The sequence below is a fragment of the Galeopterus variegatus genome, unplaced genomic scaffold (genome assembly GCF_000696425.1).
Source record: "Galeopterus variegatus unplaced genomic scaffold, G_variegatus-3.0.2 Scaffold1401, whole genome shotgun sequence".
Lineage (NCBI taxonomy): Eukaryota > Metazoa > Chordata > Mammalia > Dermoptera > Cynocephalidae > Galeopterus > Galeopterus variegatus.
Genome location: NW_007727512.1, coordinates 67,105 through 80,077, shown reverse-complemented (window position 1 = coordinate 80,077; position 12,973 = coordinate 67,105). Strand labels below are relative to the sequence as shown.

General features: G+C 38.5%; 1 protein-coding gene across 1 annotated transcript in view; it reads left to right on the top strand.

The window, feature by feature from the left end:
• The window catches only part of LOC103593739 (WD40 repeat-containing protein SMU1-like), a 14,432-nt gene extending 3,536 nt beyond the window's left edge, over positions 1-10,896 (top strand). The window contains 6 exon segments of the mRNA XM_008576789.1: positions 1,058-1,174; positions 1,785-1,912; positions 2,518-2,644; positions 5,112-5,279; positions 9,335-9,487; positions 10,275-10,896. Of these exon segments, the coding sequence (XP_008575011.1) occupies positions 1,058-1,174; positions 1,785-1,912; positions 2,518-2,644; positions 5,112-5,279; positions 9,335-9,487; positions 10,275-10,373 (792 nt within the window). The 3' untranslated portion in view covers positions 10,374-10,896.
• The last annotated feature ends 2,077 nt before the right edge of the window (positions 10,897-12,973 follow it).

The window sequence follows — 12,973 nt, the reverse complement described above, 5'->3', positions numbered from 1 at the left end:
TTCCAGTCTAATGTAATTGTAGTACTAATTGTATTTCTCTTATTATAAATGAAGTTGAACATCTTTTTATATATGAAAAGCCACCAATATTTCCTGCTCTGTGAAGTCTGTTAATATCCTTTGCCCATTTTTCTATCATATTGTTTTTTATTGATTTTTATTGATTATAAAGGAAATCATCCTTTACAATATACACTGCAAATACTTTTCAATTTTGACTTTCATCTTTTGACTTTGCATATATGTTTTACTTTATAGACTTAGACTTTTTTTTTTTTTTTGTATCAGATTTATCCATCTTTTCTCCCACAATTTCTTCTAGTGCTTTTGTGTTTAATTTTATGTTTAACTTTTGATCCATCTGGAATTTGTTTAGGGGAATAAAGTTGGTGTACATCTAACTTAATTTTTCTTCTAAATAGTTATTTATTGACTATCTTTTATCCACTGATTTAAAATTTAATTTTTATCATAGAGTACTAAATTCTACTCCATGGGTAGAATTTATGAGTGATATCACATTCTGCTTTCTATATTTTGGTATAGTTTGTGGGGTTTTTTTGTTGTTTAAGTTTTTTAATCATGAAGCAGTCTCACTTTATAATTAGAAAAAAAAGATAATTCCATTTGAACAATAATGGATGATAAAAGAAGCATTACAAATAGATTAGTTAATATGGCTTTAGGAAAAGTAGCAGACAATTTGGAAAAATATTAGTTTCTCACATCATACTCTGAAATAAATAAATTCATAATTATTAAAGATGTAAAATATGAAACTGTAGAGAAATTTTGCCTAGAAAATATCAGTAAGCAAAAGGTCTAGGGTATTAATGTTGGCATTATTTACAATACTAATTTGAATTCTGTACAATTATTTACTCTCAGCTATATCAGTTGTTCATTAGGAACACATATGCAGGCACTTCTGTTTGCTTTGGAGGTTAGTGGTAGGCACAATCCATTCTGCTGCTTTTAGTGGGTTGTATAGATCGGGGGCTACTGGGGCCTTGGCTTTTGTTGTATTTTGATAACTGCTAACTCTTGCTTCCTTTAGGATCTTAAGTACCAGGCCCAGGATAACTTTATGATGATGGATGATGCTGTCCTCTGCATGTGTTTCAGCAGAGATACAGAAATGTTAGCAACTGGGGCTCAAGATGGGAAAATCAAGGTATGGATTAGTGACATGAGCTCTTGTTTGCAGACTTTGTGAGACTTCTGTAATGGGGTGGTGTTCTACACATGCTAAACAGCATAATAGCTAATAGTTTCTGTTGAGCATCAACTTTATGCTAATCACTTTACTTTTCCTTGTTTAATCCTATTAATAATTCTGCTTGGATGATCCAATAATGTGTTTAAGATCACACTGTTGGTAAGTGATCTGGGACTTCCGTCCAGATCTGCTCGTGCCCTTTCTGTTGTACCACCCTGGCTTATTGTATATGCTGTTTTGTACTTTGATTGGGGGGGTGGTCTACAGATGATTAGCTGTGGTTTGTATTTAATTGCTGGTATACACCCTGAGCTAGGTAAAATACAGAAATAGTCTCTGCTAAGTGAACTTAGATCTAAATTTTTGTTTTAATTTATAAGGAAAGAGTCTTAAGTGTCAAAAGATTCAACTATCGTTGTACTGTGTGGACCAGACATATCATGTTCAGCTATTAGCATGCATTTTTAATGCTGTTTCAGTACATTAGGGAGCATTGCATCTTACTTGGCTCTGTGGGCTCTAGTGGGACACTCTACAACTTTTTATTATCTTTTTTTTAATAAAGGTATGGAAGATTCAGAGTGGACAGTGTTTAAGGAGATTTGAAAGGGCACACAGTAAAGGTGTCACCTGTCTAAGCTTTTCTAAGGATAGCAGTCAGATCCTTAGTGCCTCTTTTGACCAGACAATTAGGTAAGTAAGAATCCCAAACTGCCCTCACTTGGGTTTTGATATAAGGTGGCTCTGGAGGGAGGTACTAGTGATTCTTTATGCTTTCACCAAGACGGTGTGATACAGAGAGTGAGGGTACATGAGACCCTGTTTCCCCAAAGTATAGCGATATAGTGCTGTTCTTCAGTTCATTTGAAGTTTTTACCCAGAAGAGATTAGAAAGGGATTATAGCAGTGTATCATGTTTCTCAAAGTGTGGTCTGTGGACCCACCTTAATCCTAATGACCTTAGAAGGTCTATTACGGGTTCCTGGGACCCAGCTGAGACTTGCTGATTCTGAATCTCTCGCTAACTAGTTTTTTAGAGGTCCATCCCTGAACTGAAGCTTGTGTTATTACTGGCGTATTTTCATCCAGTCTTGTTCTGTGCAAAGCTTTTGTTTTGGTTTTATTTCATCGTTTGATATAATGAAAATTATATGCATACACAATTGCATAGTCCTTTTTCTTCACTTAATATTATAACATGAGCTTCTATAATTCATCTCAAATGCATTCCACACTTGATCCCAACCATAATATGTACCATATTAATTGTTCTTTTTATTTGCTTTCATTTGTGATAGAATTCATGGTTTAAAATCTGGGAAAACCCTGAAGGAATTTCGTGGCCACTCCTCCTTTGTTAACGAAGCAACATTTACACAAGATGGACATTATATTATTAGTGCATCCTCTGATGGCACTGTAAAGGTTAAGTATTTGCTACTGGTTTATTTTGGGATGTCTGTCCCATCTTTGTCCTTTGAGGAATTTTCAGTGGTGCTAATGTGATTGTGGTGGAGTAACCTTCTTTACCACCTATTTTAACCATAACTGAAGTGAGTATAAGGCAACAGTAATATTCTGTGGGTAATCCCCATTGTGGCCTAGAGACCCAAAATCTCAAATCTGTACGATTCAGTTTGTGGAGTCCTAAACTTAAGTCATCCCTCATTTACAGATACACATAGTGGTTAAATCTGTCTTGCTGTAGGTATGGCCCATCGCCTAATAGTCAGATTGACAAAAGGGCTCAGTGGCCAAATAGATCTCTTTTTTGTTGCACAGCCTCACCCCACCCCTGGTCCCCGAATATAGGGCCTTCGTAACAGCATGTATAGAGTAGTAGAAGAGGTGTAGAGTAGAATTAAGCCCTCTCTTAGATACTTATTTACTGCCCTCAGCTCTCAGCTGTAAGTAATGGATCTTCACTACCTTAAAAGATTTAGTTATTTGGGGGCTAGCTTTACTGTTGCTGCCCCCCTTATGCATAAGTCTGTCTCCTCTTAATAAAGTATTGCTTCCTGTACTGCTGGGTACATTGTTCATTTTTATGATTTTGGAATCTTAGAGCCTAATTTAATCACTGGCAAAAATTGGAAAGCTTTGGGCACCAGAGAAGATTCTAGCCGCAAGAAGCAAGTGGCCACTGGGGCTATTTTACTCCCACGTCTCTGCTGCTGGTAGATCTCTCCTGGAGTCCCTGGCCTAAATTCTGATAAGGCAATGCCTTATTCTCTTTACCTGTCTCTGATTTTCTGAGCCCTCTTCTGTTTAGTTGGATTGTATCCACTACTATGTAGGTGTCCCCTGCAGGGCTCCTGGCTATGCTTTGTTTTTCTGATTTAAATCTAGTCGATACTTTTCTTCTTTATGCTGAAAACAGTGGGGAGAACTGCTTTTATCAATTACTGCCAGTGGAATAGATTGGCCCTGCCAACTGGGACTAGGGTAAACTGGACCCCACTGCTCCTTTTTTCTCTTTGTTTCTTTGCTTGGTTAGACATTTAGTTGAGTACTGGTAATATGAATAAACCTTCCAATCCTTTTATCAAAAAAAAAAAACTGTAAGTAATGGATCTTCACTACCTTAAAAGATTTAGTTATTTGAAGAGAGGGTCTCATTTCCTAGGAAAGATATGAGAAACCCAAATAGAAAATTGCTGGAGATCTTTGAGACACTCCATTTACTTTCTGGACCTGCTTATATTAAATTGATTAATATAAGTGAGTGTTTTGTGACAGAGATCTAGAAATTTTAACATGAAAACCTAAAAGTCAGACCACTCTCTGAAATTGCTTTTGGTTGGGAATTGAACCAGAAACCTGAAGGCAAGAGATATACTCTCCCTTGGGATGGACGGGGAAACACACACAACTCTTAGTACATTAGTCATGGGATTTGCCCTCTTTGTACTGTGCATATGGGTCTCACAACTTGTAAATGCCATTGGGAAGTGGATTGTCTAGGCCTCTTTATTTTGTGGTCTTTCCCATAGTTCTGCACTGAGTGAGGTAAAGCATCTCACTGACCTTTTGGTTCATCCCTTCTTAAAGCACATCTCAGACTTCTCTGTTGTCTGATTTAATCACTTTAGTTCATAAGAACCCAGAAGGACAAGATGAAAAGCATTAGGTGGAGAACTATTACCAGAAGGGGTGTTGGACTGAGAGAAGTAATACAAGTGGCCATGATGGGCTTTCACTTTATGGATCCTTATGTGTGTGTGCTAACATTGTGACTTTTTAGTCTTTATCAGTACAAGCTATACATTAGAATCATTGTGGAACCTTTTAAAAAGGTCCATGTCTGTGCCTCACTCCAGACCTACTGAATCAGAATCTCAGGAAGGTATGGATCCTTATGTGTGTGTGCTAACATTGTGACTTTTTAGTCTTTATCAGTACAAGCTATTAGAATCATTTGTGGAACTTTTTAAAAAGGTCCATGTCTGTGCCTCACTCCAGACCTACTGAATCAGAATCTCAGGAAGGGTCCCAAGCTAAAAGGCCCTCATTTGGTTTTGATGTTCAGACAAGGGTAGCTTCTGGTTGTTTATGATGGTAGCAGTGTTGACACATAACTAATTTTAAAGATAGGTAGCTCTGTTAGCTAAGGAAAAGTGTGTAAGAAAAGATTATAGATTTTAAAAGGTTTTTATTATTTAGTTTATGACTTTTATTTTGTTTATGCCAATTAATCAACAAATAGATGAGTGCTTACTATATATATGGCAACGCTAGGTATTTGATTAGACCTAAAATCTAGTAAGAAGTTTTTTTTCTAAGTCCGTTTTACTCTTTTTTAGTAACCTAATATTTAATTTTTTTAAACCCTAAGGTTTTAGAAATTCTTATACCCTCTAAAATGTTTATGCCTTAAATTTTTATGTGGTAGATCTGGAATATGAAGACCACAGAATGTTCAAATACCTTTAAATCCCTGGGCAGCACTGCGGGGACAGACATTACTGTTAACAGTGTGATCCTCCTTCCTAAAAATCCAGAGCACTTTGTGGTGTGCAACAGATCAAACACAGTGGTCATCATGAACATGCAGGGGCAGGTGAGTATCCAGAAAGTACCTTCGCACAGGGCCTGTGGGCCATTTGCAAATCAGCATGTCCTGGTCCTGGCTCTGCCAGTATCCAAATATGGGTTCACCACTCTGGAAACTGTATAAAATGTATTTATTTTCAGACACTTATTTAAACTATAGCTCTAAAAAATCTCTTTGGTGGTTCAAAAGCTATCTGCTTTTCCCTGGCTGTTTGTATTTTGTGCTATTTCTTCATCTTTTGGATAATTGAGGCTCTGATCTGTCTTTAAGCCTCCTTCAGAACCTCATTGAAGATTTTCAGATAACAATCTTTGTCTAAGTTAGGGAGATACAGTGTGGTGTGGATTACCAACTTGGGACATCTCCTAGTTACCACATGATCCAAAAGCGGAACACTAATAGGAGAAAGGCAGTAGTGTCCTTATGATGTGTATTTGTAATCAGGACACCTGCAACTTCCTAAGGAATCTCACTTTTGTGGACAGTGAGATAGCATTGAGGCATTAGAGCATCAAGGTTGAGGTCTCAAGCCCTGGGCATGTGTCATGGTGCCACTGGAATGTTGGCCTAGACACTTGGGGATCCTGCTGAGCATGGATAAGACCCAGGGGCTGGTGTGTGATGCTTTCTGTCGATCTTGTGAGTCCTACAACTGATGAAGTTCAGAACCCATGGCTGAGGTGGCTGGTCTGCAGTATCTGTTGGGCCACTGCATAATAGCCACAGCTGCCCAGAGCATCTACTGAGCACACTTCATAGTTCTCTACTTGACTTTTCAAAGATTTTTGTTTGAAAAATTAATTGTAGATTCACACAGAAGTTGCAAAAATCGTACAGAGAATTTCTGTGTACTCTTCTAGCTTCTCCCAGTGATAACATCTTACATAGTACAATCATTAAATTGCAAAATTGACATTGGTCCAGTACTGTTAACACAATTAAAGACCTTATTTGGATTTCATCAGTTTTTATATATTCATTTTTTTCTGAGGCAGGGATATAATAGTTCTATGAGGTTTCATCACATATATAGATTCATGTAACCAACACCACAATCAGAGTACAGAACTATTTTATCACCCCAAGGAAACTGATGCTACACCTTTAGAGTCACAGCCTTCCCATAATCCTAACCCTTAGCAACCACTGATCTGTTTTTCCATTGTTATAATTTTGAGATTTAAAAAAACAGACTTTATTTTTTAGAGCAGTTTTAGGTTTTCAACAAAATTGAGCAGGAGACAACAGTTTATCCATATACCTCCTGACCCCACACATACATAGCCTTCCCCATTATTAACATCCTCCATCAGAGTGGTACATGTGTTACAGTTGATGAACCAACATTGACACATCATTGTCACACAAAGGCCATAGTTTACATTAAGGCTCACTTTTGGTGGTGTACATTCTATTGGTTTGGACAAATGTATAATGGCATGTGTCCACTGTTACAGCGTCATTCAGAGTAGTTTTACTCCCCATTAGATTCTCTGTGTTCTTCCTATTTATCCCTTCCTTTCGCCTAACTTCTGGCCATCACTGATTTTCTTCTTTCTTTGTTTTTTTACTATCTCCATAATTTTGCCTTTTCCAGAAAATCATATGTTTGGGATCAAACAGTATGTAACTTTTTCAGATTGACTTTTTTCACTTAATAATATACATTTAAATTTCCTCATTTTTTCATCACTTGAGAGCGTATTTCTTTTTAGTGCTGAATAATAAATATTCCATTGTCTGGATGTACCACAGTATATTTATCCATTCACCTACTGAAGAACATCTATTTAAATTTCCTCATTTTTTCATCACTTGAGAGCGTATTTCTTTTTAGTGCTGAATAATAAGTATTCCATTGTCTGGATGTACCACAGTATATTTATCCATTCACCTACTGAAGAACATCTTGGTTGCTTCCAAGTTTTGGCAGTTATGGATAAAGCTGCTATAAACATCTGTGTGTAGGCTTTCATGTGAACATAGATTTCAGCTCCTTTGGGTTTATTCCAAGTAGTGTGATTGCTAGATTATATGGTGAAGTATGTTTAGTTTTGTAAGAAACTGCCAGATTGCTTTCCAGAGTGGCTGCATCATTTTGTATTCCTACCAGCGATGAATGAGAGCTCCTGTTGCTCCACATCCTCTCCAGCATTGGGTGTTGCCAGTGTTCTGGATATTGGCTGTTTTAATAGGTGTCTAGTGGTATCTAATTGTTTTAATTTACATATTCCTAATGATATAAGATGTGAAGTGTCTGTTAAGGTCTTTGATCCATTTTTCTTTTGGGTTGTTTGTTTTCCTACTATTGGGTTTTAAGAGTTCTTTGTATATTTTGGATAAGTCCTTTATCAAATAGGTTTTTTGCAGTTATTTTCTCCCAGTGTGTGGCTTTTCATTCTCTTGACAGTGGCTCTCACAGAGCCAAACTTTTTAATTTTAATGAAGTCCAATCCATTCCTTCTTTCATGGATTGTGCCCTTGGTGTTGTATCCAAAAAGTTATCACCAAGGGCCGGCCCGTGGCTCACTCGGGAGAGTGTGGTACTGATAACACCAAGGCCACCAGTTCGGATCCCATACAGGGATGGCCAGTTAGCTCACTGGGTGAGTGTAGTGCTGACAAAAAGTTATCACCAAACCCAAGATTTCCTAGATTTTCTCCTGTGTTATTTTCTAGGAATTTGAAAGTTTTGAATTTTATATTTAGGTCTGTGATCCATGTTGAGTTAATGATTGTGAAGAGTGTAAGGTCTGTGTCTAGATCCATTTTTTGCATGTCCAGTTGTTCCAGCACCATTTGTTGAAAAGACTGTTCTTTCTTCATTGTGTTGCTTTCACTCCTTTGCCAAAGATCACTTGACTATATTCATATGGGTCTATTTTTAGGCTCTCTATTCTGTTCCATTGATCTTTTTTTATTCTTTCGCCAGTACTACACTGTTGTCTTGATTACTGTAGCTTTATAATATGCCTAGAAGTTGGGTAGTGTCAGTCCTCCAACTTTGTCCTTCCTCTTCAATATTGAGTGGACTATTGTGGGTCTTTTGCCTCTCCTTATAAACTTTATTTATTTAATTATTATTATTTTTTTTGTCTGCTGGCTGCTGTGGGGATCCAAACCCTTGATCTTGGTGTTATAACACTGCACTGTAACCAGCTGAGCTAACGAGCCAGCCATTATGTGAACTTTAGAATAAGTTTGTCGATAGCCACAAAATAACTTTAGGATTTTGATTGGAATTGCATTGAATCTATAGATGAAGTTGGGAACTGACATATTGATCGTATTGAGTCTTCCTATTCATGAACATGGAATATCTCTCGGCTTATTTAGTTCTTTGAAATCTTTTATTAGGGTTTTGTAGTTTTCCTCATATAAATCTTGTATGTGTATTGTTAGATTTATAACTAATTCTTTTTGGGGGGCTGCTAATGTAAATAGTATTGTGCTTTTAATTTCCAATTAATTAATTTCAAACCCTAACCTCTGTCAATCACTGATCTGTTTTCCATTATAATTTTGTCATTTTGAGAATGGTGTAAAAATGGAATCTTATAGTATGTAACCTTTTAGTCTTTGAGATTGGTTTCCCTCAGCTTTATTTATGATGATTTTAATGTTATATAAAACACAGCAAGCAAAGTCTTGGAGATGAAGTTCCATCCTGCATGGGGAGAGCATCTTTTCTCTTAGAAAGAGGAAACTGGGGAGCATGAGTCCAGAAATCATTGAGAAGTAGTGGTATGTTGATTTATAAAATTGTTGTATATGTGGTAATGAATTGCTTAAGGATAATAAGGCTCAATAAAGAGCAGGATTGGTGACTTGGGCTATATAAATTCTAAATTTCTGTCTGCCACTTACTTTAGATAGCTTATCCATTGAATGCTTCCCAGGCAAGAGGATTTAGCATGTGAATGGAACTGAAGATCTAATTATAAATGATAGTAAACCAAAGTGCAAAATAACGTAAGAATGTCAGTTTAAAATTCTGCATATGGCTGAGCTGCTGCTAATCCAGGTGTTTTGTTTTTGTCTTGGGGTGTGGCGTGCTCTAGATTGTCAGAAGCTTCAGCTCTGGTAAAAGAGAAGGTGGTGACTTTGTTTGCTGTGCCCTCTCTCCCCGTGGTGAATGGATCTACTGTGTGGGAGAGGACTTTGTGCTCTACTGTTTCAGCACAGTCACTGGCAAACTGGAGAGAACTTTGACAGTGAGTATTACTGACTAAGGTCATCTAAAGAAATTATGGTAATGCTTGTGTCCTTCTGAACTCTGAAGTACATACTTTTCCAGACTGACTGCTGTCAGTGTAAACCTTAGTTTAAAAAACATAATGGAGGCATTTTATCACTAAATAAAATAAAGTGTCCATAAATAATTGTATGAAATTACTTCCTCTATCAGGAAAAGTTGTCCTTCAGCTTCAGGTGGAAAGAATGGGTGTACATAAAGCAGAGAAGAAGGAAGGGAACATACTCGTCTAGCTAGCTAGATTAACCAGTTCTTTCTCATTGGGGTTGCAGAAGGACAGATAAGTACTTCCCCCCTGTCCTTTTGGAGGCAGATTACTTGTACTCCATCCTATCAAACCGATTGAGATGTTTTAAAAACTTTCAGCTCCATATTATTAGAGTTAGTACAAGGAGTAATTAATACCAGCAGCAAGGACTGGCTGGTTAGCCCAGTTGGTTAGAGTGTGGTGCTAATAATCCCAAGGTCCAGGGTTCCGTGTCTGTACTACCTAGCTTCACTGTACTGGCCATCTGCCAAACAAACGAACAAATGAACAATGCCAGCAGCTGTAACAGACAGTCCCCAAATCTCAGTGGCTTTACACAGTCAAAGTTTATTTCTTCTTATGTCACTTTTTTAGCTGTGCCATTTGGAATGTGTAGCCTCCTAAGGTCTCTTCTCCCCTCCCACCCAGCTCTGGAAGCCTCTTCAGAGTGATTTGTTGTAGACCTGTACACTCTAACCCTGTGCTTTCCCTGTTCCAGGTTCACGAGAAGGATGTGATTGGTATTGCGCATCACCCTCATCAGAACCTGATTGCTACCTACAGTGAAGATGGACTCCTAAAGCTCTGGAAACCCTAATGCAACTTTTCTTTTTTGTTTTCTTTTTTGGAGGCTGGCAGGGTATGGGGATCTGAACCCTTGACCTTGCTGTTATCAGCACCACGCTCTTCCAAGTGAGCTAACTGGCCAACCCCAACTTTTCTTTTTAAATTAGCTTGAAAGCATGTACTTAAATGAAGACATATTGATGTGTTGCTTTTTTTTAGGTCAGCTTTTCTAAGCAAACGGATTGTCTGAATTAGCCACAGAATAATTTTGTGAAAATTCATGTTTACATAGTAGTTACCTTTTTAAATATATTTTTAAGGTATTAGTTTATCTGCTTCTAACTAGAGCAGTCACTTAATGTATCATTAATCTTCTACCTGGAGAGTGAAATACTGATATTTCTAGAAAAAACCTGTACTCCTTTGATTTGAAATGCTGAATAAAATGTGCCTCCCATAGTAAAACTTGTAAATAAGGAAGGAACTGTCCCATAGTCGGTAGCTGTGTTTCATTTTTTTTTTAAAGATGTTAATAAACTTTACACCTTTCTGGAGACTTTGTTTTTAAATGTAAATAAGTGCTCACGTAAAACTTGTAAATAAGGAAGGAACTGTCCCATAGTCGGTAGCTGTGTTTCATTTTTTTTTAAAAGATGTTAATAAACTTTACACCTTTCTGGAGACTTTGTTTTTAAATGTAAATAAGTGCTCACCTAGTTATCGTATTTACTTAGAATCAGGTGGAGGGAAGAAGTTAACATTATCCCTGAATCTCAAGTCCAGCAGGAAATCAATTCCTGGGGTAATAGGATAGACTGACATGTAAAAACGCCAGGTGGTGCAGTGCATAGGGTCTCATATCAATGCCCGTACTCTTCCACTCATTCTGAGTTGCCCTTCTCACATGCTCATGCCAGTTACAGGATATATTGTCTTCATCTTCGGGGTGGAATTAGTTGCAGGATCCATTTTGAGAATTCAGAGTTTTGGCATCTCCCTTTTGTATGTGGAGGAAAGTTTGGCATTGAAAATGTGCTGTTCTGAGGAAAAATTAGAAAAGGACCCAAGAATTGTCTCTTTCTCACTGTGCATCGTTACCAGTTAGTTAAAGAAGAAGACTTAAAAACTAACAAAACCCTTGAAAATATTTTGCACATGGTTGTCATGTTTCAACTAAAAATGAACACCTGTGATGATGTATGAAGATATTGTGCTAGGCACCATTTTGAGAAAGTGGATTCTTATTCTGAAAGCCTTTTATGCTCCCTTTTAATATTAGCATTTGTTAGGTACAAATTTGGGGGAAGTTTTTTAAAAGTTTTGCAGTCTTGTAATTTACCTTTGATTGTGACGACATGCAGCCTGATTCTGTGCCTGGCACTTAGTAATTCTCAATATTGGCTGAATTAATTGTGAGCAGCAGTAAGAAATCCCTCTTTCCCATTTGCATCCTATAACTCAATTCCCTTTTGCGACAAAACCTGTAGGTTTTTGGCCTAGGTAATGTCATTCGTTGCCATTTTGGTGTTTTAAAAACACTAGTGGGAATTGAACATAGTTCAGGATTCATGTGTATGTAGCCTGCCATCCCAGTGGAAAGAGGCATTTATTTATGTAAAAGAAGTGGATGTTGGGAAAATAGAGTAATTTAATCGGACCCCCTCGCCTCGGGGCAGGTTGGGTGGTGCATTCTTTGTGGGCAGGTTGTGTGTGGGTGGAGTTAGTACATCTGCGCTGCACTATCACCTTGGCTGGACTTTACTGTTAGGGTGGCCGCAGCAGCACCAAGCTGCCATGCTTTCCAATCTATGGCTCCAAGGACCTGTTTGCCATTTACCTAGCTCACAGACCTGCGTGTAAGGGGTCTGGGGACCCAGCCTGGCGTATGAAGGGTTTGTGACCCAGCCTGGAACGGGCTTGGGGGGGTCTGTGAGCTCCAGACCCAGCCCTAGCTCGACAATTGGCCCAGTCGGTGCAGGATTAAGGGCAGGTAAAAGAGCCCGGCAACTGGCGTGGTCGCCTAGCTTTACAGTTGGTGTCACAAACAGGATTAAGAGCCGAGCGCTACAGTCGGAAAGAGGAAACAGCTTATGATAAAATTTAGAAAAACCTCTGAGAAGGATTTTTGATTTAGCCCTTGACCTCCTGAGCTGGCAGTTGCGAAATGCATAGGAACTTAATGCAGATCAAGAATTGACAGCACATGTTCACTTATTCCTTCTAGGCATTTTTAAGGAACACTTCTGTTCTGGCAGCAAGTGCAGAGGAAAGTTTAAAAAAGACTAATTTCTGGGCTGAGCCCGTGGCGCACTGGGGAGGGTGAGGCGCTGGGAGCGTGGTAGCACTCCTGCCACGGGTTCGGATCCTATATAGGGATGGCCGGTGCGCTCACAGCGCTCACTGGCTGAGCGTGGTGCTGACAACACCAAGTCAAGGGTTAAGATCCCCTTACCGGTCATCTTTTTTTAAAAAAATAAATAAATAAAAATAGTTTCAAGGGCCGGCCCGTGGCTCACTCGGGAGAGTGCAGTGCTGATAACACCAAGGCCCTGGGTTCGGATCCCTATATAGGGGATGGCCGGTTCGCTCACTGGCTGAGCGTGGTGCTGACAACACCAAGTCAAGGGTTAA